This window comes from Saccopteryx bilineata, chromosome 1, assembly GCF_036850765.1.
Source record: "Saccopteryx bilineata isolate mSacBil1 chromosome 1, mSacBil1_pri_phased_curated, whole genome shotgun sequence".
NCBI lineage: Eukaryota > Metazoa > Chordata > Mammalia > Chiroptera > Emballonuridae > Saccopteryx > Saccopteryx bilineata.
In genome coordinates, this window is record NC_089490.1 from 263,787,905 (window position 1) to 263,812,643 (window position 24,739).

General features: G+C 41.6%; 2 protein-coding genes and 1 non-coding gene across 7 annotated transcripts in view; 1 reads left to right on the plus strand and 2 right to left on the minus strand.

Annotated features, from left to right (window-relative positions):
- NLN (neurolysin) overlaps window positions 1–13,683 on the minus strand; it is a 107,816-nt gene extending 94,133 nt beyond the window's left edge. For all 4 annotated transcript variants that reach the window (XM_066242125.1, XM_066242115.1, XM_066242131.1 and 1 more), the window contains exon 1: window positions 13,488–13,683. In XM_066242125.1, the coding sequence (XP_066098222.1) occupies window positions 13,488–13,528 (41 nt within the window). In that variant the 5' untranslated portion in view covers window positions 13,529–13,683. The remainder of the gene's footprint in view (window positions 1–13,487) is intronic.
- An 88-nt stretch (window positions 13,684–13,771) lies between these two features.
- Window positions 13,772–24,739, plus strand: part of SGTB (small glutamine rich tetratricopeptide repeat co-chaperone beta) — a 46,874-nt gene continuing 35,906 nt past the window's right edge. Inside the window, exons 1-3 of one of the 2 annotated variants that reach the window (XM_066242203.1) lie at window positions 13,772–13,969; window positions 15,092–15,230; window positions 22,511–22,614. In XM_066242203.1, the coding sequence (XP_066098300.1) occupies window positions 15,131–15,230; window positions 22,511–22,614 (204 nt within the window). In that variant the 5' untranslated portion in view covers window positions 13,772–13,969; window positions 15,092–15,130. The remainder of the gene's footprint in view (window positions 13,970–15,091; window positions 15,231–22,510; window positions 22,615–24,739) is intronic. The other variant, XM_066242193.1, reaches the window with a different exon arrangement.
- On the minus strand, window positions 19,546–19,621 carry TRNAS-GGA (transfer RNA serine (anticodon GGA)). Its single transcript has one exon. It is a non-coding gene; the product is annotated as a tRNA-Ser (tRNA).

Below are 24,739 nucleotides of genomic sequence, written 5' to 3' on the forward strand. Positions count from 1 at the left end.
AACTTTACACTTTTTTTTCTAATGACAAGTTTGGCTTTATATATATGTACAATTTTAACATTAATAGTATATAATATTTTTTATTTATTTAAAAATATGGTTAACATGTATTTTGATTTCCCCTCCTTTTTTTGAGAGACAGAGAGAGGGACACATAGGGACAGACAGACAGGAAGAGAGATGAGAAGCATCAATGCTTCATTGTGGCACCTTAGTTGTTCATTGATTACTTTATCATATGTGCCTTGACAAGGCGGCTACAGCAGAGCAAGTGACCCCTTGCTCAAGCCAGTGACCTTGGGCTCAAGCTGGTGAGCCTTGCTCAAATCAGATGAGCCCGCACTCAAGTTGGCACCTTGGGATTTTGAACATGGGTCCTCTGTGTCCCAGTCCGACACTGTACTGCACCACTACCTGGTCAGGCTGTCTCTTTTTTTTTAAGGGGCCCAATATTTTCTTCTGCGCCCGGGGCCTCAACTGACCTTAATCCACCTCTGGCGGCTACTTATAAATTCTGGTAAGTAGTTTGGGATGTCGGGGGTGGGGGTGGGGGTGGGGGGGGAGAACATCCCACCCTGATCTTCACGCGTCCAAATCCTTCTACCCTTCAAAGACCAATTATTACCTGTCCCTGCTTTTAATCTGGTTATCTCTCCCTCCTTGAACTCCCATATCAATTTCTCTATTACTCTCTGTGGTACTTATTACCTTCTACCTTGTATACTAATTATTTATATATGTGCCTTATCACCCTTACTGGGTATGGCCTTATAAGAAAGGTCAAAATAACAAATAGCCTTTATAAAGTTTACTTGTGCATTTATTAAGTATTTTTTTAGGAGGGGAGACAAGAGAAACAGAACTCCAGATGTGCTGCCACTGGGATCCACCCAGCAATCCCCATCTAGGGCTTATGTTCGAATCAACTGAGCTGTTTGGGCTGACGCTCAAACCAATGGAGACACTGGCTGTGGGAGAAGAGAGAGAGAGAAGGCGGAGAGTGAAGAGAAGAGAAACAGATGGCTGCTTCTCCATGTGTGCCTTGACTGGGGATCAAACCCAGGATGTCAGCACACCAGGCAGATGCTCTATTCACTGAGCAAACCAGCCATGGTCCATTATGTAAGTATTCTTGAGACTATTATTCATTACATTTACTCAATTCTCCCTGTTTGATGCATCCACACAATAAACTTCTTTCACAACCAGTACCAGGAAAAAAACTTTGTTCTTGATCATTCTTAACAGTTTCCCTTTGCCCTTATTGCCAGAAAATTTACAGTGAAATTATGGACCAATTAAAAGAACTAGGCTGACGCTAACGTTCATTTTCATTTATAGCTGATATTTTTTTCTATTTATTTTATTAATCTTTTTTTTTTTTGTATTTTTCTGAAGTTGGAAACAGGGAGGCAGTCAGACTCCCGCATGTGCCCAACCAGGATCCAACCGGCATGCCCACCAGGGGGCGATGCTCTGCCCATCTGGGGCATTGCTCTGTTGCAACCAGAGCCATTCTAGCGCCTGAGGCAGAGGCCACAGAGCCATCCTCAGCGCCCGGGCCAACTTTGCTCCAATGGAGCCTTGGCTGCAGGAGGGGAAGAGACAGAGAGGAAGGAGAGGGTGAGGGGTGGAGAAGCAGATGGGCACTTCTCTCCTGTATGCCCTGGTCGGGAATTGAACCCAGGACTCCTGCACGCCAATGCTCTACTACTGAGCCCACCGGCCAGGGCCTATTTTATTAATCTTGATGTGTTTTTTTTTAGGTAAGCAATCACAAAATTGTTTTGATAAAGGAAGGAGCATAAAATAAATTGCAACAAGAAAATAATACCAACCTAAATGGCCAAATAGGATCTGGGTTTGCTTTAAACATCTGTCCTCATGGTATTTAGCACAGCATCTGGCATATGGTAACTGCATTCAGGAAGTATTTGTGGCATTAGTGAAGGGTGATTTGGAAATTATATGTTAATTTCAACCAGCCACATTCTACTACTCATAATTTTTATAACCTTACAATATTTCAATGCCCTTAAAAACATCTCTGATGAGCTGTTGTACACCTTCCTGAGTAGCCTTGGGTCCTTTTTGCTATTCCAAGGAGGCTGTTTTCCCTTAAGCTGCTTCTGTACAGTAATGGGAGTACAATACGTACTTACAGCACAGGGTCTAGAGTTAAAAGCGAGTGCATGAGATGTATTCCAGGATAGGAACCCACCATCATGACTTTCTTTGGGTTCTCCTGGGTACTTTTTCCACCAGGTAGGGTAAGCTGCATGTCATTATCTTCTTGGTCTGACCAACAAGGATTTCTGCTTTTCTCAGGACTATGCTCTGCGCAGCGTCATGTATTTCCCCAGTCCCAGGTAACTCCCAAGTCACACAAGACCAGAGAGGCTGGCTTCCCTGCATTGGGCTTACCCCAGGCCCACCTATGAGGTTTGCCTTCTGTTCTTTAACCTGGTTGCTTCTGAACCAGTACATGTGAGACTGGCACTCCTTCAATTTCTTACATATTCAGTTTGACATATTTAGAATAAGCTTTGCTCCTAGACTATTCATTAATTAGACTATTACTCTACAGATCCACAAACTAGGTGTGTATGGCAACAAACCACAATTTGAATGCTCCGCCCCCAGTGATGACAAGGGAACATGACAGAGGTCATGTCTTTAACAGAGGGCTTTTCTTCTGCCTCGTTCCCACCAGTTATACTTAAAATTCCATATACCTGTTGGTTAAGGAAGCTTTGTACTGCATACTATTCTTCTCTGTAATTTTTTTATTATATAGTGAGGTCAAAAATAATACTTAAATACAGTAATTTCTCCTGGCAAATTTTATTTACTTATTTTTTACTTTTTTAAAGGATTAAGTCCTTTTTTGTGTCTGTGTATGTATGACAGAGACAGAGAAAGACAGAGGGAGGGACAGACAGGGAGAGAGATGGGAAGCATCAATCTTCATTGTGGCACTTTAGTTGATTGCTTTCTCATATGTGCCTTGACCGGGAGGCTACAGCAGACCAAGTGACCCCTTGCTCAAGCCAGCGACCTTGCGCTCAAGCTGGTGAGCCTTGCTCAAACCAGATGAGCCCGCACTCAAGCTGGTGACCTCGGGGTCTCGAACCTGGAACCTCCACATCCCAGCCCAACGCCCTATCCACTGCGCCAACACCTGGTCAGGTGGCAAATTTTATTTTTACATAAAAAAATTTATAACAAGCTATTTGGAATAGGGTTTGAAATACTTTCTACTGAATGTTATTCCTCTCACTGTCAATATCAAAATGACAAATCTATGCCTATCCTCCTTAGATATCTGCAACGAATGCTGAATTTTCAGTTATTATCACTGATGGCATCTTTTCATCCATCCATTCAATAAATGTCTTTAAAAGTATTTATGTGAATACCTCCATGCTAAGTGCTAAAGATACAGAAATGAACAACATAAAACTGGCTTCTGATCTAAGAAAAGTTGTTAACTAGTGGGGAAGACAAACACTACTACTAATAATGTGTGTGCTACAAAGGTACTTAAGGTATAGAGCATGGATGTCATGTGTTATAGCGAGCAGAGTTTCATCTGAAAGCTGTAATTATTTCTGTCTCGAACCTGAGTCCTCCGCATCCCAGTCCAACTCTCTATCCACTGTGCCACCACCGGGTCAGGCAAGAAGGTGTCCTTTCAAACACCCAACAGGAGATACAGAAAACCCCAGAATAGGTGGACTAGATAAAGGGTTTAAGTGTGAAAAATGACACATAAAAAAAGTACTAGAAGAAAATGTAGGTGTTTAAAAAAATTATAGTCTTGGGGTGGGGAATGGTTTCTAGGCATGAGACCAAAGGCAGAGTCATTAATTTATCCTAAAATTCAAAGACAAAAAAAATGAAAAGGCAACATATATGAAGGGCTCTTACAAATTAATCTCAATTTGAAAACCCCCAGAACGCACTACACGATTTACAAAATATAAACAGAATAATAGCTAATATTTATTGATATTTTATGTGCCAATGTGGTATACTGATTGCTAAAATGGCCTCCATTCTTCACCCCTCTATGTGTCTATACCATCTTCCATCTGAGTTTGCTGCTCCTTCCATCAAGAGACAGAGTCTATTTCCTCATTTCTTGAATCTGGGCTGGCCTTGTGACTTCCTTTGTCCAGTAGAATGTGGCATAGTTGATGGCATTGGTTCTAAGCCTAGGGCGCAGAGGACCTTCTATGCTTCATGGAACCTGGCGCCCCGAGGAGGAGAAGCCAGAGTTAGCCTCCTGAAGGATGAGAGAAACTGTGAAAGAGACCCAAGTAGCCTGGCATTGACTATCCTAGATCCCCAAACATGTCAGTTCCCCAGTGAAGATCAACAGAGCTGTCTGCACAACTCATAGTGACTGCAGGTGCAGAATGAGCCCAGTCAAGTCCAGAGAAATCGTAATATAAACATGTAAATTTGTCAGCAAAAAATAAACATTTATCATTGTACTCCACTGAGATTTAGTTTGTTACACAGTATTGTTGTAGCAACAGTAATAAATATAGTCAAGCAATTTTTAAAGTGCTTAAAAAGGTGTTTCCTGGCACAGAGTTCTAAAACCTTTGTAATTTCTTAAGTGATAAGTACAGTCAGAGCACCTTTTATTCTATTTTTAAATTTTCATTATTTTTAAAGATTTATTTATTTTAGAGAGAGGAGAGAGAGAGAGAGAGAATGCGGGTGGGGGGGGCGGGAAGCATCAACGCGTGGTAGTTGCTTCTCATATGTGCCTTGGCCAGGAAAGCCTGGGGTTTCGAACTAATGACCTCAGCATTCCAGGTTGACGCTTTATCCACTGCACCACCACAGGTCCATCTTTTGTTCTAATATTTGGTCTCTGACCCTGTCCCGACAGAGGGCTCCTGAAACCCCTGTAACTGTCTGGATAATAAGACTGGCTTTTGTTCTAAAAGAGGTGACTCTGGGTGAGCCCCTAGATAGCTGCTGGAGGGAGACAGGTCACTGGAAAAACCAAGCCATGATTAGGAATTTGGAATTTTCAGCTGGACCCCCCCCCCCATTCTCTTGAGAAGAGAGAAGGGCTGAAAATAGAGTTCATGATCACTCATACCTACATGACAAGGCCTCCATAAAAATCTCCACAGTATGGAATTTGGAGAGCTTCCAAGCTGATGAACACATCCACATCCTACAGGGTACTACAAGCCAACTCTATGAGGACAGAAGCCCCTGTGCTCAGGATCCTCCTGGGCTGGCCCTATTTGTCTCTTGTTCTGGCTGTTCACCTGTATCCTTATAGTATCCTTCAATACACTGGTTAATGTGTTTCCCTGAATTCTGTGAGCTGCTCCATAAATTAACTGAGTGCAAGGAGGGGGCTGTAGGAACCTTAGATTAGGAGCTGATCAGTCAGAAGCAGAGGTGAGGACAAGGACTTCGACACGGTCTTGCAGCAGGCATCTGAAGCAGGAGCAGGCTTGTGGCCTGAGCCCTTGCTTAACCCGGGGACCTGATGCTATCTGCCAGTCATTAGCGTCAGAATTGAGTTAAATAGTAGGACACCCAGCTGGTGTCACAGAGAAGTGCTTGTTGTGGGAAATCCTTCCCCCCCATTTGGTGTCCAGAAGTGTCAGAAGTGAAGCGCTCTGTGTGAGCAATAAAGAAGAGTCTGGGGCAAGGGAGAACTAGGTTTTTCTAATATAGGTGAGTACAGTTTTTCCCTTTCTTGTCTCATCGCCCACTCACCTGTCTGACATGTATGCCATTCGAGTCACAGTGGCCCGCTCACGTTCTCAGACACACCAGGCACATTACTCATCACCTTCTCAGCGAGCCTGCTCTCCTAGTTAGAATTTCACTCTCGTGAACATACAGTACCCCCTTTCCTGCACTTTTGCTCCTTAGCCTATTTCCCCATCTGACATACTCTACTTTTCTTACTTGTCTCTCCCACTAGAATGAAAGCACTGTGAAGACTGAGATTTGGGGCTGTTTTGTTCATGATGGCAGCCCTAGACCTAGAATGTTGTTTGGCACATAATAGACACTCAACAAATATTTGGTGAGTGAAGAAATCAACCAATCAATTCTCATTTTACTGTTGAGAGAAAGTTAAGTAACTTTGCCTGAGATCACAGGGCTAGTAGGTGGCAGAGCCAGTATTCAAATTTAGGCAAGCTGGCTTCAAATTACTGTGGCCTAGTCTAGTCCACTGTGCCTTTCTAATGCACAGCTTGGCATTTACATATGTACCCAATAAACATTAATTTCCTTGGTTCTTCTTATTTTAATCTAGGTGCTTCACCCTGTGGAAGTTCTGTGCTTTGTCTTAACCAAGCATGTAGTAATATTTAAGTTTAAGAAAGTACCAAGGTATTTCTGTCCAAAATCAGGGGTAAATACTACTACTAATAATAATAATTAAAAAAGAAATTTCCCCTTTACAACTTATAAAGTCCATTTTTATAAGTAATCTCAGTCTAGTTTTTGATACCTATAATTTAAAACCTTTCCTTTATTAGTTTTATCTTTTTCTAGCACCACTGTCTTTAAAATTGGGGATTTATATTAGATTAGTAGGGACAATCTCTTATTTCATTACAGTCAGATACATAAATATTGTAAACTTGTAAACAACAGTAATTTGTCTTTTTTAAAGATTTTTTATTTATTCATTTTAGAGAGAAGAGGAAGAGAGAGGCAGAGAGAGAGAGAGAGAGAGAGAAGGGGAGTAAGAGCAGGAAGCACCAACCTTCATATGTGCCTTGACCGGGCAAGCCCAGGGTCTCAAACTAGCTATCCCAGTGTTCCAGGTCGACACTTTATCCACTGCACCACCACAGGTCAGGCTTGTCTGACTTTATAAGAGTTTTCATATGAATAAATTCTCACACCAGAAAACAAACAACTTATTTTGGTCTGTAGATCCAAACCCTAGTTTTTTGAGAAGAAATTATACTCACACACACACACACACACAAAATCCAAAAATATAAGTAAATACAAATTATAAAAGCAGTTTCCATTTATCAAATTGGTAAAGATAAAAAATATTAGAATGCTCAGTTCTGGCAAAAGTATAAGAAACTAACCTTTACATACTCCGCTGGTGAAAGTATAATTTGATAGAAACTTTTTGGAGAATATGATGGTAAGCACCAAAGGCCTGAAAGATACGCACATCTCATGGTGTACAAATTCCATCACTAATAACTTACACTAAAGAAATGATTAAGGATTTGGAAAAAGACTTAATAGCAAGACTGTTTATGTAAATATAAGCCTGTTACTCATAGTATGAAGTTGGAAATAGCTGATGTGTCCAATAGTAAGGGTTAATTATCATACATCCTGAAATGGCCCTCACTGTGGCTGTTTCTATTACATAAAAAATATATAAGCATGGTATAATCTCATATTTGTAAAAAAATATGTCTATATGTAGAAAAGACTTTGGAAGCTATTAATAATTGGTTCATGCCTGACCAGGCGGTAGCGCAGTGGATAGAGTGTCAGACTGGGATGTGGAAGACCTAGATTCGAGACCCTGAGGTCGCCAGCTTGAGCGTGGGCTCATCTGGTTTGAGCAAAGCTCACCAGCTTGGACCCAAGGTCGCTGGCTTGAGCAAGGGGTTACTTGGTCTGCTGAAGGCCCATGCTCAAGGCACATATGAGAAAGCAATGAACAACTAGGGTGTCACAATGATAAACTGATGATTGATGTTTCTCATCTCTCTCCGTTCCCATCTGTCTGTCCCTATCTATCCCTCTCTCTGACTCTCTGTCTCTGTAAAAAAAAAAAAAAAAAAAAAAAAATTGGTTCATCTAGATGGATGAATTGTGTGTATTTTCTTCTGTTTGTCAGTATTTTATAACTTTTCTATAAGTGAACATACGTTGCTGTCACTTTGAAAACCAAATTTTCTTTTTTTAATTGAAAGAGGAAACCAGGGCTATTATAGCTATAATTTGGCTTAAATACTGTTCAACCATCCTCCTTATTTCCTTTTTTTTTTCTTTTTCTTTCTTTTTCTTTTCTTTCTTTCCTTCCTTCCTTTCTCCTTCCTTCCTTCCTCCCTCCCCCCTTTCTTTTCTTTTCTTTCTTTCTTTCTTTCTTTCTTTCTTTCTTTCCCATTCCATCAATCCCTCACTCTATAATATAAATTAGATTTTCTTTGGCTCACATGTTGTGCAAGCTGGCTGAGATAGGAGGGGAAATTCTCCTGGTTTAATCGCTATGTTAACAAGAGTTGAAATAAATCTTAGATATCATTTAGTTTAATCTTTTTCATTTTACAAAACAAGGAACTTGAGAGAGATCCAAGAGAGAGATTTACTTAAGGTCACAAGGTTAGTTGCACAGTGACCTATCTGATCTCCAGATTCCTGGTTCCCTCTCCCAAGAAACTGGCTTAATACTCCCATCCGTGATCCTGACTGCAAGCTGGCTTTGGGAAGGGGATAGAGCAGACCCGCCAATGGCAAAACTTAAGAGAAATCATGAGTCAGTTAAGCAAAACCTACTACTCTTAACACTAGAGTAAACTGCCAAGTGTTAAAGGAAACAGGAAAAATGTATCAGAACACAGAAGGCCTTCGATGTGTTTAAGTTCTGATTTGGAGGACACATTTGGAAATAAAGAGATTCTGTGACTCAGTCACTCACAAGTACCCTAGGTTAATGACTACTACTACAGTACGTGTAAATTAATTGCAATATACACCCTTAAGTAACAAAATAGTTGATATATTTATGGTAGATTGGCAACTTCTAACAAGGTAATAATTGTATGGCTTTACACATATTTATTTTCTTCCATGTATAAACAAAGAATCTGAAGAACACATATCAATGGTTCTCAAATTGTGGTCTGCAATCACCTGACAGGGGAGTGGCACAGTGGATAGTGTCAACCTGGGACGCTGAGTTCCCAGGTTTGAAACCTCGAGATCGCCATCTTGAGTGTGGGCTCATCAGCTGGAGTGAGGGGTCACCAGCTAAGCATGGGATCATCAACATAATCCAATAGTCACTGGCTTGAGCCCAAGGCTGCTGGCTTGAGCCTGGGATAACTGGCTCTGCTGAAGCCCCCCGTTAAGACACATACGAGAAACAATCAATGAACAACTGAAGTGCTGCAACTACAAGTTGATGCTTCTCATCTCTCTCCCTTCCTGTCTCTCTCTCTGTCTTGATAAAAAAAATTGTGGTCTGCAATCCTTGCAGGTAGGAGTAAGGACAGGGGTCCTTGAGACCATTTCAAGGAGACTGTGAGGTATTCCATAAAAATACGAAGACAGTATTTACCTTTTTTACTTGGTTGACATTTGTACTGATGATAAAAAGCAATGGTAGATAAAACTGCCAGCACCTTAGAACAAATCAAGGCAGTGGTACCAAACTGCCCTAAGAGTCATTATATTCTTCACTGACATGCCCTTAGGCCAAAAATACTGTCAATTTCACTTTAGAATGTCCTTGATAAAACAGTAAAAATTATTAATTTTACTAAACCTCAAGCATTGAATATATATGTATGGCAAAGCATGCATAAAACACTTCTGCACTTTTTCTTTTTTTTTTTAAGATTTTTTATTTATTGATTTTTATGGGGACTGGGGGACAAGGAGTAGTTGTTTCACTCTAGCTATTCACTGTTCACTGCTGGTTGCCATATGTGCCTTAACCAGGCAAGCCCAGGGTTTTGAACCGGCGACTTCAGCGTTCCAGGTCGGTGCTCCATCCACTCCACCACAGGTCAAGCACTTCTGCTGCATTGTTGAGGGTAATAATGGTGTTCAAAGGAATTGGTTGTCCAAAGCAAAAGCACTTGTGCAATTAATTGAACTGTAAGCCTAAATAGCTGCTTTCTTCATAGAACACCATTAGTCCTTGAAAAGCATGGCTGATGGACAAACTATGGTTATTCAGACTTAAGTATTTGGCAGAAATTCTTGTCTACGGCCATACCACCCTGAACGCTCCCGATCTCGTCTGATCTCGGAAGCTAAGCAGGGTCGGGCCTGGTTAGTACTTGGATGGGAGAAATTCTTTCAAAAATGTAAAAAAGTGAACCTGTCACTTAAAGGACAACTGACAGTATGTTACCACTGATACAATTTTAGCTTTCAAATGAAAATTACAATTTTGAAAAATTGTATCTGTTACTGTGAGCTTGCCAGCTTCCTAATACTTGAAGATTTTTATGATGAAATGGATAATGATATTAAAGGAATATGATTAATACTATATAAATGAAATGTGCCCAAATTAGGAAGATCTGCTTAACACAATGAACCACTATTTTCCAAATGACCAAGTTTGATATTACAAAATCAGGCATGAGTAAGAGATCTATTCAAAATATAAGATAGACCCATGGATTTTAATGTAACACGGTAAGAAAAGTACTGACAGTTTCATATTCTACATTGCAACTAACCTTTAAAAAAGCTACCACTTGTCAAACTCTGATGGAATATCAAAAAATATCTATGACTATCTAAAAAGAACTGTCAAAATATTTTTTTCCTCCTACATATGAATGGTTTTTTTTTAATCTTCTGAAGCCAAAACAAAATAGTGTAACAGATTAAACACAGAAGCAGATGTAAAAATCCAGCTATCTTCTATTAAGTCACAGATTTGTTTTGTCAAAGTGCAAAATAATGTCACTCTTAGGCTGGCTCTTATTAAAAAACAAACAAACAAACAAAAAACAAACAAACCCAGGAAACAAGTGTTGGTGAAGAGGTAAAGGTACTGGAATCTTTGTGCGTTGCCAATAGGAATGAAAAATGGTACAGATGCTACAGAAAACAGTATTGTGGTTCCTTGAAAAATTAAACACAAAGGCCCTGGCCGGTTGGCTCAGTGGTAGAGCGTCGGCCTGGTGTGCAGAAGTCCCGGGTTCAATTCCCGGCCGGGGCACACAAGAGAAGCGCCCATCTGCTTCTCCACCCCTCCCCCTCTCCTTCCTCTCTGTCTCTCTCTTCCCCTCCCGCAGCTGAGGCTCCATTGGAGCAAAGATGGCCCGGGTGCTGGGGATGGCTCCTTGGCCTCTGCCCCAGGCACTGGAGTGGCTCTGGTCGCAACAGAGCAATGCCCTGGAGGGGCAGAGCATCGCCCCCTGGTGGGCGTGCCGGGTGGATCCCGGTCGGGCGCATGTGGGAGTCTGTCTGACTGTCTCTCCTCGTTTCCAGCTTCAGAAAAATACAAAAAAAAAAATTAAACACAGAATTATCATATAATCCAGTAATTCTATTTCTAGACACAGGGATTGAAAAAAGACTCAATCAGGCATGTTCATACAAATAATCATAGCAGCACTGTTCATAATTGCCAAAAGGCAGAAGCAACCCAAGTGTCCATGGACAGACAGATGGGAAAACAAAATGTGGTATATTCATAAAATGGAATATTATTCAGTGTTAAAAAGGAAGGATATTCTGATGCATACTACAATACAGATGAACTGTAAAAACATTATGCTAAGTGAAATAAGTCAGTAACAAATGAACAAATATTGTATGAGGTACTTAAAATAGTCAAATTCATAGACGGATAGAAAGAAGGGACTGGGAAAGGAGATAATGAGAAGTTACTGTTTAATGCAGTGGTCCCCAACCTTTTCTGGGCCACGGACCGGTTTAACGTCAGAAAATATTTTCACGGACCAGCCTTTAGGGTGGGACGGATAAATGCACAAAATAAAATTATGCGACTGGCGTAAAAACTGTGGTATTTTAAAATACAATTGTTGAACTTACGAGACAAGCGTCAAGAGTGAGTCTTAGATGGATGTAACAGAGGGAATCTGGTCATTTTTTAAAAATAAAACATCGTTCAGACTTAAATATAAATAAAACGGAAATAATGTAAGTTGTTTATTCTTTCTCTGCAGACCGCTACCGGTCCGCGGCCCAGGGGTTGGGGACCACTGGTAATGGATAGAGTTTCAGTTTAGGATAGTGAAAAAGATCAGGAAATAGTGCTAATGGTTGCACAACAATGTGTATGTACTTAATACCACTAAATTGTGCACTTGAAAATGAATAAAATAGTAATTTTTATGTTATGCATATTTTACCACAATTTTAAAAAGCTAAAGAAAAACCCTGAGAAATAACAACCGACAATGCCACTCTTCTCACTGATTTTTTGGAGCTTTGGAAAACACTTTCATTTAAAATGTTATTTATGTAATGAATTTATTAGTTTTTTTTAACTAATAAATACTTGAAAAATCTCCCAGTTTTCATTCCTAGTATGGTAAATATGGAGAGACATTACTCACATAAACAGAAACTTTTAGGTCCTGAGTAATTTTTGAGAGGTAAGGGGGTTTTGAGAGTAAAAAGTTTAAAAATCACTGTCTTATATGAAATTTATTCTCTTTTCACACCTACATTTTGTGAAGATCTTCATCTGTTGGTATAGCTTTATTTGACAGCTGTAACACCTGCAGCCTGCCAGACTGAAAGGACAGCCTGAAATATGGTCAAAATCATCTTTTTAAAATTACTATTGTCCCCTAGATGCACCATTACCATAGGGACTGGGCAACACAGAACTCCACACACATTAGTGAAAATGTACAACAGAAAACTGTTAAAAAGGTTAACTGCTGATAGGTTCCTAAGGAATTTTATAAGTATCAAGCAAGAAACACACATTTCCTTTTTTCTACTGGACCTTCATTCAGACTTAACAGTTCAAGAGAAGGCTAGAATGTGGCAATGGAGGTGGTAGGGACATTGTTCCTGAAAACCATTCCATCCAGCATATCCGTGCAAAGAATTTAATTCCCTCACCATCTTGCTACTGGTCTGTTGCAGTGGGGTGTGGTTAGGGAGCTAGGAAGCAATCCAAAACAGCAGCTGAAGCTGCCCAATACCGTGTCCAAGCACTCATTTCCTCCATTTGGGGCCAAGTCAATTTGCCCCGGCAAGAGGCCGAATATTTTATGGGGAGGAGGTAAATAAAAAGGATATTAGAAAGCATGGACAGAAAGCAGCAAAAACCACAGCGATTTCATCTTGTGTGGACGTTAAACGATTTGTATGCTAAGTGTGTGAGGAGCAAACGAGAACTATTATTCCTGAGCCTACAGCTGCGGCACTTTTAATGACGGGTCCGCAGTTCTGGATGGGGGCGAAAGTCAAATGCTTTTCTTGCCCGGACCGTCTTGCTGCATTAATTTTGGGCCGGGCCTGTGACCAGTCTGACAGCAGCTGAGACAGTTCCAAACAAAGGAGAATGGATGGCCTCCCGAGGGGGCGGAGGAGGGAAAGGTGGCCCTCACGTGCCCGTGCCAGGTGTCCCCCGGGGTAGACTGCGCCGGTCGCGGGGAGGGAGGGTCCCAGGAGCGTTGTAGGGGTGTGGTAGGGCAACGCCGGGCCGGGGCGCAGGGCACGGCCCGGGCAGAAGACCCTGCCCTACCCGCGGTCAAGGTTAACACGCGCACGGGAGGTACCTGTGGAGGCCTCGCACAGCCGAAAGGTACTGGGCGATCATGGGAGCGCCGAGAGGCGGCGGCGGCGGACGCGGTGTCCTCCGGTTTGGGGGTGGGAGAGGCGGGGCGCCGGGGAGTCGCGAGGCGGCCTAGCTGAGGAGGCGACAGCGGCGGCGGCGGGGCGGTGGAGGCAGCTGCCGTTCTGCCCGAGCCCTCCCACGTGCGCCAGCCCCACGCCGGCGCCCACTTCAGCCCCACCCCTCGCCCCGCCCCGCGCGCTCTGCCCCGCCCCGGGGGCGGTTCTGGAAGGACCAGCAGCTCCGGGCGAAGCGCTCTGCTGGGTGGGCTCGGGGGGCGGCGGTGGCCTGGGAGCCGGGAAGTTTGGGCGACCGCTGGCAGTGCTGCGATCGGGAGCCACGCTCAAGCCTTGAGGACCAGAGGGCGGGCGGACCCGCTGACGGACGACCGCGGGCCCGCTGCCACCGTCTCGCCTCCTCATTCTGGTAAGGGGCTCCTGTCTGGGAAGGGTGCATATCCCGCAGCCCCAGACGTGGCCTGCACCGCGCACCTGCGGCAATACCCGTCAGGGCGGAGGCGAAGCCCGCGTACCAAAGGGAGGGAGAAGGAGGTCCCTGGTGCTTTGGGGAGAATAAGGAGAAACCTGGAGAAGGTTGGACACCTCCATTTCCCCTCTGCACCTCCCTTTTCCCCCATTCTGTCCCCCATTCTGTATTTACCTTCTGCTCTGGAGCCTGTTTAGGTCTTGCAACCTCATGACCTAGAAGCTGGGCTTGCTTATAAAATAAGCACACAAATAATAAACATCCCAGCGGTGGCTACCACACCCTGGCTTTGAATTAGGGACCTGGGGAGCAGATGGATGGTGCGATTTAGTGGAAATAAGCCATTATGCCGGCTGGCCCTGCGCCACTGTTTGGATGCGATAGTATTCTATGTGAATGAACAGGACCGCGAGCTTCCAGCTTGGCCACGAGAGCACAGCTACTGCAGAGAGCACTGGCTGGTTCATAGTAGCCATCGACTTAGGCAATGATTTTCTGGCATGACTGGTAATTAAATAGAAATGCCATTTTTATTAAGAATGACACTGAATGATTGAACAACCTTTCGTTAATATGCTTCATCAAATAACTGTTTCAGCCTACAAAAGTAAGGGGAGTGTAAATTATATACGTTTTTAAAAATCTCATGGAATAGAGGAAGATACTCAGCGTAGATCAGCTTCTGAGTCAGCAGTATGAAATCTCTCTCAACTTAGTAGTGAGGCCTTTTCGGGATTTCTACATCTGCAACTATACCTCTATCCTTATCTCTAACTGATCACACATAATGTTAAGATAGAGTGAGATAGTGAGAGTCTAAGCTTATGCTATACATGTTTTGAGAAAATTTTCACTTTTGCAAGTTTTATACTTCTGTAAGGTCTACATGAACATATATAATGCATTACCATAAGAACACTTTGTGCTCTCCTGATGCTTTAAAAATAGAAAAAAGAGTGGAGGTAACACAGGTTTCAGTTTTTGCTTTTTCCTCTTAGTGTAATTTATAATCCTTGTTATTTATAACCTTTCTGACTAATTCTTTAAAATATCTTCGTTCAGTGTTTTCCTTTTTCTTATCAAGGAAAAAAAACTTTTAAAATGTCATCTATCAAGCACCTAGTTTATGCAGTTATCCGTTTCTTACGAGAACAAAGTCAGATGGATGCTTATACTTCAGATGAACAAGAAAGTTTGGAAGGTAGGCACCTGTTTTTATGTTCATTTGCGTTATAATTATAAATAAGGACTAAAATAGCTATAAGACTGACTTTATGATCTGTTATAACAAAGTCAGACTATTTTGTTGTCTTTCAGGAAGAGAGACATAACTATAAGGATTTCATGAATTTCCATTCTCTGAGGCTTATTTTGTTTTAATTAATAAGATAAGAGGATTATTATTCATTTACTGACCAGTTGTTATGTGTCAGAACTATGTTCTTCCTATTATAAGGAATTTTTCTTCACAGTGACTGCTAAGTTAGTATTATTCCGATTTAACAAATAAATAAATGAAACCAGATTAAGTAACATAACACAGCTAATGTGTAGCAAAGCTGAGGTTTAAATCCTGGATCTTTCTTTGAAGGTCTTGTTGTCTCTTCTTCCTAATAGGAAAGCATCCAGTTGAGAAGCAATACATGAAAATACCTTAGTCATTATGAAAGCACTATGTAAAAGTCTAATAATTTTATCACTATCATGCTCTAACAACTTTCTGTTTGGGGACTTGAAATGAAAGATTTGCACCCTATTATATGTGAGCTTAAAATGTTAGATTTCATAATCTGTAAAGTTGAGCAGGACTTGCATGATATCATCACGTTTCCTCGACACCATCTTTTCCGGTTCGTATTTCTGCATTGTAAAATTTATATTTAGTATAACCATAACAAGACAGAATTCTGCACATGGGCTTGTGGAGGTTCAAAGATCCTAACTTTGTTGTGGACTGAGGACTTAATTATTGCAATGAGACAATGAATTTGGGAGAACTTAAATAACAGTACAACTTGAATTTCCTCTGTTGAAGCTGTTTCTCCTATAAAGGGAGCATATCTATTAATTTTAACAAGCCTTCCCTTGTGAATATGCTTTTAGATGGTAGGGATGAAAATTGGTCTTGCAGTCTGATGAGATGATGTCTTTGTAGGTGGCAGTGGAAGAAGCAAGTGACATACAGTTGGGGAACATTGCAATCAGTCCATTTAATATTAAGGATGGTTAGAGTATGTGAAAGTAAAGGTGACTGGTTATGTAAGGAGGATTTTGGTTGTGGCTGCTCTGTAGCAAAAAGATAAATGCAGTCATTTAGTAAAAGATGTTTCTTTTTTAATCAAAGGCAGTATAGTACTTTTAAAAACTAGAAGAAAATTTTAGTGTTTTTTTTTTAAACCAAGATGTTATGTCCTATTTTTAGAATGGTATTCAGCCAAAAATATGTGTCTTCAGCTGTTTGTTATCTATGGTGTCCAGAAATGGTGCCAATTGGTTTTGACCAATCTTTATTTTTGACTCTGTGAGTCTAATTTTATTAACTATAAAAGCATGTGGAGATGTCTGCCCACCTTCTAGATACTTTAAAAAGCCTTAGTAAAGGAGCTTAAGTTCTAGTAATGGCTTTACCACTATGATGAGCTGATGTATTATTGACTTTGAGCCTTCTCATTAGTTGATGTCATCCACTCCTAATTGTTGTCATCTACTGACAACTATTTCATGTTCTCACTGTTGTGGCTCCTGCTCACTGTCAGTCTCTCGAAGCACTACTCCTGTCTTAATTCTTGGCAATTGCAGTATACTCACAAATGATTCTTCCAGTTTCCTTGGCTCTCAATTCCTTGACCTTCTTTCCTCCCAGTGATCTCAACCATTTACTCCCTTGGTCAAGCCCTAGACTAGTGGTTCTCAACTCAGGGTGATTTTGCAGTGTTTGGAGATTTATTTATGTATATGTGTGTGTGTGGGGCGGAGAGACATGAGAAGTATCAGCTCATAGTTGCATCACTTTAGTTGTGCATTGATTGTTTTTCATATGTGCCTTGACCCAGGAGGCTCCAGCCAAGCCAGTGACTCCTTGTACAAGCTTGCAACCTGGGGCTCAAGCTGGTGAACCTGTGCTCAAGCCAGCGACCTGAGGGTTTCAAACCTGGGACCTCAGTATCTTGGTTAATGCTTTACCCACTGTGCCACCACTGGTCAGGCTGAAGATAGTTTTGATTGTCACAACTGAGGAGCTGGTATTATTGGAATCTAGTAGATGCTGCTAAACATACTATATACAATGCATGGGATGCCTCCAACTACAAAGAATTATCTAGTTCAAAATGTCAGTAGCGCCAAGGTTGAGAAACTCTTCCCTAAACCTTGTCATTACCCAACTACATTCCTTCCATAATCTCTATCTTAGACATTTCACTTCTTGACCACTACTACCTATCTTTCCAGCTTACTCCCTCTACAATCCCTCCCCAAACAATTCTTGCACCTTACCCATACCTCCAATCTCTTGACCCCTTATGTTTTTGCACCCCTCTTCTTACCCAGTTTAAATTGCATGGTTGATCGTGATAATCACACCCTTGTCAATCCCTCCCTTGTTTGCAAAACCCAGCCTTGTTTAAGTCTAGATCTTCATCTACTCTCTACCCATATTTATGTCAACATATATTTAAGGGGAGCAAAACACAGCTTTGCTGACTGGTCCCACTCTAAATTCATGAACACAAGCCTCAAGTGGACCTTTAATGCTGTCCAGCAGTCATACTATCTGTTCCAAGTTCATTCACACTTCTGCACTCCTACATGACCACTTTAACACCTCCTGGTATTTTCTCAAACCCTTAAACCTCCTTCCCTGTACTCAGTTTCAGCCGGTGACCATGCTGCCTATTGCACTAAGAATATTGAAGTAATAAGAAGACTCTCTGCCCCATCTACCCAGCATCTGCACCCACACACTCTGCCTGCCTGCCTAACTATTACTATATGCTATGGACTAAACATTTGTGATCTCTCAAAATTTGTATGTTGAAACCTAATGCCCAATAAAATAGTATTCCAAGTTGGGACTCTCATGATTGGGATTAGTGCCCTTAAAAAAGAAACATCAGCCTGACCAGGTGGTGGCACAGTGGATAGAGCGTCGGACTGGGATGCGGAAGACCCAGGTTCGAGATCCCAAGGTCGCCAGCTTGAGCACGGGCTCATCTGGTTTGAGCAAAAGCTCACCAGCTTGGACCCAAGGTTGCTGGCTCGAGCAGGGGGTTGCCCGGTCTGCTGAAGGCCTGTGGTCAAGGCACATATGAGAAAGCAATCAATGAACAACTAAGGTGTCACAACAAAAAAATGATGATTGATGCTTCTCATCTCTCTCTGTTCCTATCTGTCCCTATCTAAACCTCTCTCTGACTCTCTCTCTCTGTCCCTATAAAAAAAAAAAAGAAAAAAAAAAGAAATATCAACCTGACCTGTGGTGGCGCACTGGATCAAGCGTTGACCTGGAACACTGAGGTCACTGGTTCAAAACCCTGGGCTTGCCCAGTCAGGGCACATGTGGGAGTTGATGCTTCCTGCTCCTACCCCACCCTCTCTCTCTTCTCTAAAATGAATAAATAGAAATAATTTTTTAAAAAAGGAAAAGAAACATCAGAGAGCTCCCTTGCTCCTTCCACCATATGATGACACAGTGCGAAGGTGCCATCTATGAACCAGAAAGTAGCTCCTTACCAGACATCAAATCTGCTGGTGCCTTGATCTTGGACTTCCCAACCTCCAGAACTATGAGAATTTCTGTTGCTTATAAGCCACCCAGTCTATGGCATTATGTGATAACAGCCTGAATGGACTAAGACACCACAGATGAACCTATCCATTGTCCTTTCTAAGTGGGACCCCTTTACTGGCACACTGGACCCCAGCCTGTCTCACCTACTGCAGGATTTCTCTCTAGTTATTCTACCGTCCATGTCTTACATCAGCACATTTTCACTCTCTACTGGATCATTTCCATCAGAATACACTTTCCATTATTTCTTTCTTCTTAAAGCATTAACAACAAATAATTACTCTTTCCATACTACCCCTGCAGCCCCCGAACTACTGCCTTATTTATTTATTTATTTATTTATTTATCTCCCTTTGCAGGAAAACTCTAAACAAGTTGTACATACTTGCTTTCTCCAGTTCATCTCTTAGTCATTCTTTCTTTTTGTTTTTTGTTTGTTTGTTTGTATTTTTCTGAAGTTGGAAACAGGGAGGCAGTCAGACAGACTCCCACATGCGCCCGACCAGGATCCACTCGGCATGCCCACCAGGGGGCGATTCTCTGCCCATCTGGGACGTTGCTCTATTGCAACCAGGGCCATTCCAGTGCTTGAGGCAGAGGCCATGGAGCCATCCTCAGCGCCCGAACAATTTTGCTCCAATGGAGCCTTGGCTGCAGGAGGGGAAGAGAGAGACAAAGAGGAAGGAGAGGGGGAGGGGTGGAGAAGCAGATGGGTGCTTCTCCTGTGTGCCCTGGCCGGGAATCGAACCCGGGACTCCTGCACTCCAGGCTGACGCTCTACCACTGAGCCAACTGGCCAGGGCTCTTAGTCATTCTTAAACCCACTCCATACTTTTCTCATCAAGGTCATCAATGATTTCTGGGTTATTTAGTTCAATGATCAGTTCTCAGTCTTTATCTGACCAATTAGCCGCATTGATAAAGTTGCTGATCACTCCCTCATCCCCCTTCTCCTCATAAACTTGACTCACTTGGCTTCCAGGATATGTACTCCTCTCTTGGTTTTTTTCTTATCTCACTGTTTGCTACTTCTCTGTCTCCTTTGCTGGTTCATCTTCTTTTCCCTGCGCTGGAGTATCCTGGGTCCAATGCTTGAACTTCTCTTCATTCTCTACACGAACTTTTTTTGGTGTTATCATTCAGCTTCTTGGCCTTAAATATCCTTTATTTTTGTGATGATATATCTCAGATATATACCCTCAGCCCAGACCTTTCTTCTGAACTCCAGACTTCTATATATAATTGCCTAGTACGTATCTGCATTTGTATGTCTAACAAGCATATCAGAGTGAATATTTCCCAAAACAAAATTCTGATCCTTCCACCCAAAACCTGTTCTATTCACAACTTTTCTATCGCAGTTGATGCCAACCTTATCTTTTCAGTTGTTCAAGTCAAAAACTTTGGCATCAACCTGGACTCTTCTCTTCCCTCACCCTTTACATGTAATCATTCAATAAATCCTGTTGGCTGTACTTCCAAAATATGTCTAAAAAGTCTGACCACTTCTTCCCACCTCCATAGATATTACCCCTGGATAGAACTAAATATTTCTCATCTCTTTGGCTGTGATAGCCTCTAACTGGTCTCTGTTTCTGTCCTGATGCTTTGTTGACTATTTTCAACACAGTCGCCAGTGATCTAAAACAGGATGTCAGAGTCTATCATTTCTCCACTCAAAATCTTGTAGTGTCTCTTCATGTTACTTATTCATTTTCTAAAAGGTCTGTAAAACTTGGACTTGTGTGATGTTCTGTTCACACCCTTTTCCCTTTTCTCATTTGGCTTGAGCCAAATTAGCTTCTTCACTAAGAATGCACCAAATCTTCTTTCCTAAGGGCTTTTGCTGTAGTTCTCTCTGCCTAGAATGTTCTTCCCCCAGATTATGGTAATTCTCCCTTCTTCAAGTTTTTGTCAGATCTCTTTTCTGAATGAGGCCTACCCTAATATTAAATCTGCAGCCTGTGCCCTCCTTGTCCTGTTCTACTTGTTTATTATTTATATCTACCTCTCTGTTGACCACTAGCCCCAAGAAGTCAGGGATCTTTTTTGTTCATTCACTGCTTTATCCAAAGCAGCCAGAAAAGTGTCTGACACTGTGTAGGTGCCCACTAAAAATTTACTGTATTGAATTGATGAATTGAATCAAGTGACCCTGGATATTTCACTTCTTTGACCTATATTTGTTTCTTAGTTTATTAGCTATCTGCTCTTTTTATCTAAGAGATTTGTTGAGAGAATCAAGAATAAAAATATTTCTGTATATATACACATACATTTATTATTATTATTATTATTATTATTATATTGAAATTAACTGTCCTAATGGCAATAGTCACTATTTTCTTGTGGCCCAATGTTTATAGTACAAGTACAACTGAAGTATAAGGACAACTTCTTGGCAGAAATAGAAAGGGAGAGGATGAAAGATAGGTAAATATTATAGATTCTCTTCTTTCTAAAAGACACTGACTTTTTGTAGTAGGTAACTTAGTTGCTTATTCAGTCCTATTTCTAAGGAGAGTTGTTTCTGTGGATTGTAAAAGCAATAATGTTTTTTTCTTGATGGATAATATTCTCAGGACCACAATTAATACCCAATGGATCGTTTAAGTCACAAACAGATATAAGTGAGTCAATTCCATACTGTCTGGACATACACTGGACATTTTGGTTACAGTCTTATCTTGTTGACCCAGGAGAGAATTCCTTTTCAAACATGAGCACTAGAAGGATGAGACTTTGCCTCCATTGTCTTTAGTAGGAACTCACAGAGAGGACAGAACATGCTTTCTTCACTGTTGCCCTAGTTCAGACTCCTTGTTTCTTTAGTGCATTGATATTCAACTGGTGTGCCACAAGAACTTTTAAACATGCAATACCTGACTATTTAGTCAGGGGCACAGACCTCTTCCCTTAGATTGTCAAATTAAAAAAAAATGATGTCAGATAATACAATGATAGCTGTCCAGTGTGAATGAATCAAAATTATACCAATTGTTTTTTTGTCAGATCAGCAAAAATATATTTTTGGGTGTGCTGCAGAATTTGAGGAATTAGTTTATGTGTGCCATAGATGAAAAAAGTTGACAATCATTGGTTTAAACCATTTAAGTAGGAAACCACTGGTTTTCTGCTTCCATTTTCTCCCTCAGCTTCCTTATCTCTCTACTCCATTCTCAACATTCCCACCAGACTTTTTAGTCCTGAACACAAATCCCATTATGTTATTCTCCTAATGAAATTCTCTATTATGTATAGCTCTCCATTTTCCCATAGCATTAAGTCCATATGCTTAAAAACTGCTATTTAAGGTGTCTTGTCATCCAATAATAGACTTCCTTTCTAGCATAATCACCCGCCATGTTGCTCCATCCAGTCTGTATCCTAGTTATACACCAAAACTAGATAATGACTTGCTTCAACAAGAATATGATGTAATAATTATATTGAGAATTATATTCTAAGTAACATTTTTCTTTAACTGAGGAATAAAACAAGTCATCTTCCCTCAATAGCTGGCCTATAAACAGAAATCTCTGTGCAGCTGAGCCCTTTTCCTTATGTTCTGTGATCATAAATGCTGAATTACCACAGATGGCAACAGAGTGCAGATTTCTACCAGAAAAAAACAAGATTGTTTCTTTTTTTAGGTTGCTAATTTTTTTTTCACTATTAAAATTTCTTTCAAGTTGCAATTCAGTGCCTGGAGACAGTTTTTAAAATCAGCCCAGAAGATACACATCTAGCAGTTTCACAGCCTCTTACAGAATTGTTCACAAATTCCTTCTGTAAGGTAAGCTGTCATTGTTTTCTTATTAGTATCTAATTTAAGTATGACTACCATATTACGTTGGATTGTCAATATTTGAGGGCCCAGCCCCATATGTAACTAACTTCTTTCTGGGTAAGACAATCCATATGGATATGATTTGTGATCTAAAATTTTAATGTGCTTTAGTAGCTATTCTCATCCTCTTATCTTCTTTTGTATTTAATATGTCATAATTGACTTTTTAAAAAAATTTACTACCTGACCAGGTGGTGGCACAGTGGACAGAGTGTTGGCCTGGGATGCTGAGGACCCAGGTTTGAAACCCCTACGTCGCTGGCTTGAGCGCGGGCTCACCAGCTTGAGCATGGAATCATACTAGACATGACCCCATGATCTCTGGCTTGAGCCCAAAGTTTACTGGCTAGAAGCCCAAGGTCACTGGCTTGAGTCCGAGGTCACTGGCTTGAGCAAAGAATCACTCGCTCTGCTGGAGCCCTCTGGTCAAGGCACATATGAGAAAGCAACCAATGAACAAGTAAGGAACTGCAACAAAGAATTGATGCTTCTCATCTCTCTCCCTTCCTGTCTGTCCCTATCTGTCCTTCTCTCTTTCTTGCTAAAAAAAAAAATAAAAAAAAAAATTACTGATTGCCCTGGCCAGTTGGCTCAGTGGTAGAGCGTCGGCCTGGCGTGCAGAAGTCCCGGTTGGATTCCCGGCCAGGGCACACAGGAGAAGCGCCCATCTGCTTCTCCACCCCTCCTCCTCTCCTTCCTCTCTGTCTCTCTCTTTCCCTCCTGCAGCGAGGCTCCATTGGAGCAAAGATGGCCCGGGCACTGGGGATGGCTCCTTGGCCTCTGCCCCAGGAGCTAGAGTGGCTCTGGTTGCAACAGAGTGACGCCCTGGAGGGGCAGAGCATTGCCCCCTGGTGGGCAGAGCGTCGCCCCCTGGTGGGCGTGCCGGGTGGATCCCGGTCAGACGCATGCGGGAGTCTGTCTGTCTCTCCCTGTTTCCAGCTTCAGAAAAATACAAAAAAAAAAAAAAATTACTGATTGATTCTAGAGAGAGAGGAAGGGAGAGAGAAGAGACAGACAGATAGAAATAATCTGGTTCTCTATGTACCCTGACCAGGTGTTGAACCAGCAAACTCTGCATTCCAGATGATGCTCTAACAAACTGAGCCATCCAGCCAGGGCTTGTCCAGGTTGACTTTTTAAGTCCTTTACAATATCAGAGCATTTTTAGATTTCTGACATCTGAATTGACGTTCCTCTGAAACATGGACTACAAGTTAAAAACAAAAGGCTTAATGTTTAGGAAGCAATCGTAGAAATAGATCCATCAGAAATTGAATCATCATTCTGAAGCCAATTTCATCAAATTTGGCCATTGGTGGACTCTTTAAAACAGGGGAAAGTTCAGGGTCAATGTGCAAAACTATGATTGAAACCAAAGTTTTCTGATCATCCTGAGGACTGTTTACATGGTCTCTGGTTTCTAGCCTTTGTGGGAAACATGGACCATAAGATTGGAAAAGTTTAAGGTTGGTGAGGTTGGGGCCATGGTGACATCTTCTTTTTCATTACATTTTGGTACCTCATGAACAACTTTTCTTTCTCTAGCTCTGAGCTCAAGCTTCAGTACAGAGTGAAGAACGCAGGAGGGAAGCTGAAGCACAGTGTGTGCTCAGCCTTGCAGGGACACTGCTGAGAATACCACACTGAGTTTCTAGGACTTGCCGGGAAGGGGCTCTTAAGGTTGCAGTGAAGAGTGTAATTTTGCAGTACACTGCTCTCTCTTTTTATTCTTGGAAAAAGAATAATATAGCTGTACTTTAATTCTGCAAACGGATGAATTGTAATTATATGACAAGATGTAAGTGGACAATGGCATGTCTCTATTTTTCATTAGGAATTTCTGTCTCTCTCTCTCTCTCTTTTGGTTGCTGGGTTCTTTCTTTGTTGGGGCTTGTGGCCTCCTTAGAAACCCCACTTTTAGTGGCTAGATAGGGCTATGGCTGAAACTGACCTTTATGCCTAGGTCCCCGAGAGGCCCGTGCTTGAGACAGCACTTGGATTCACTCACTCTTCTATACTTCCACTGTTGCACCTAGTACTGGAGAGATCAGAACTGTTTCTCTCTCTCTCT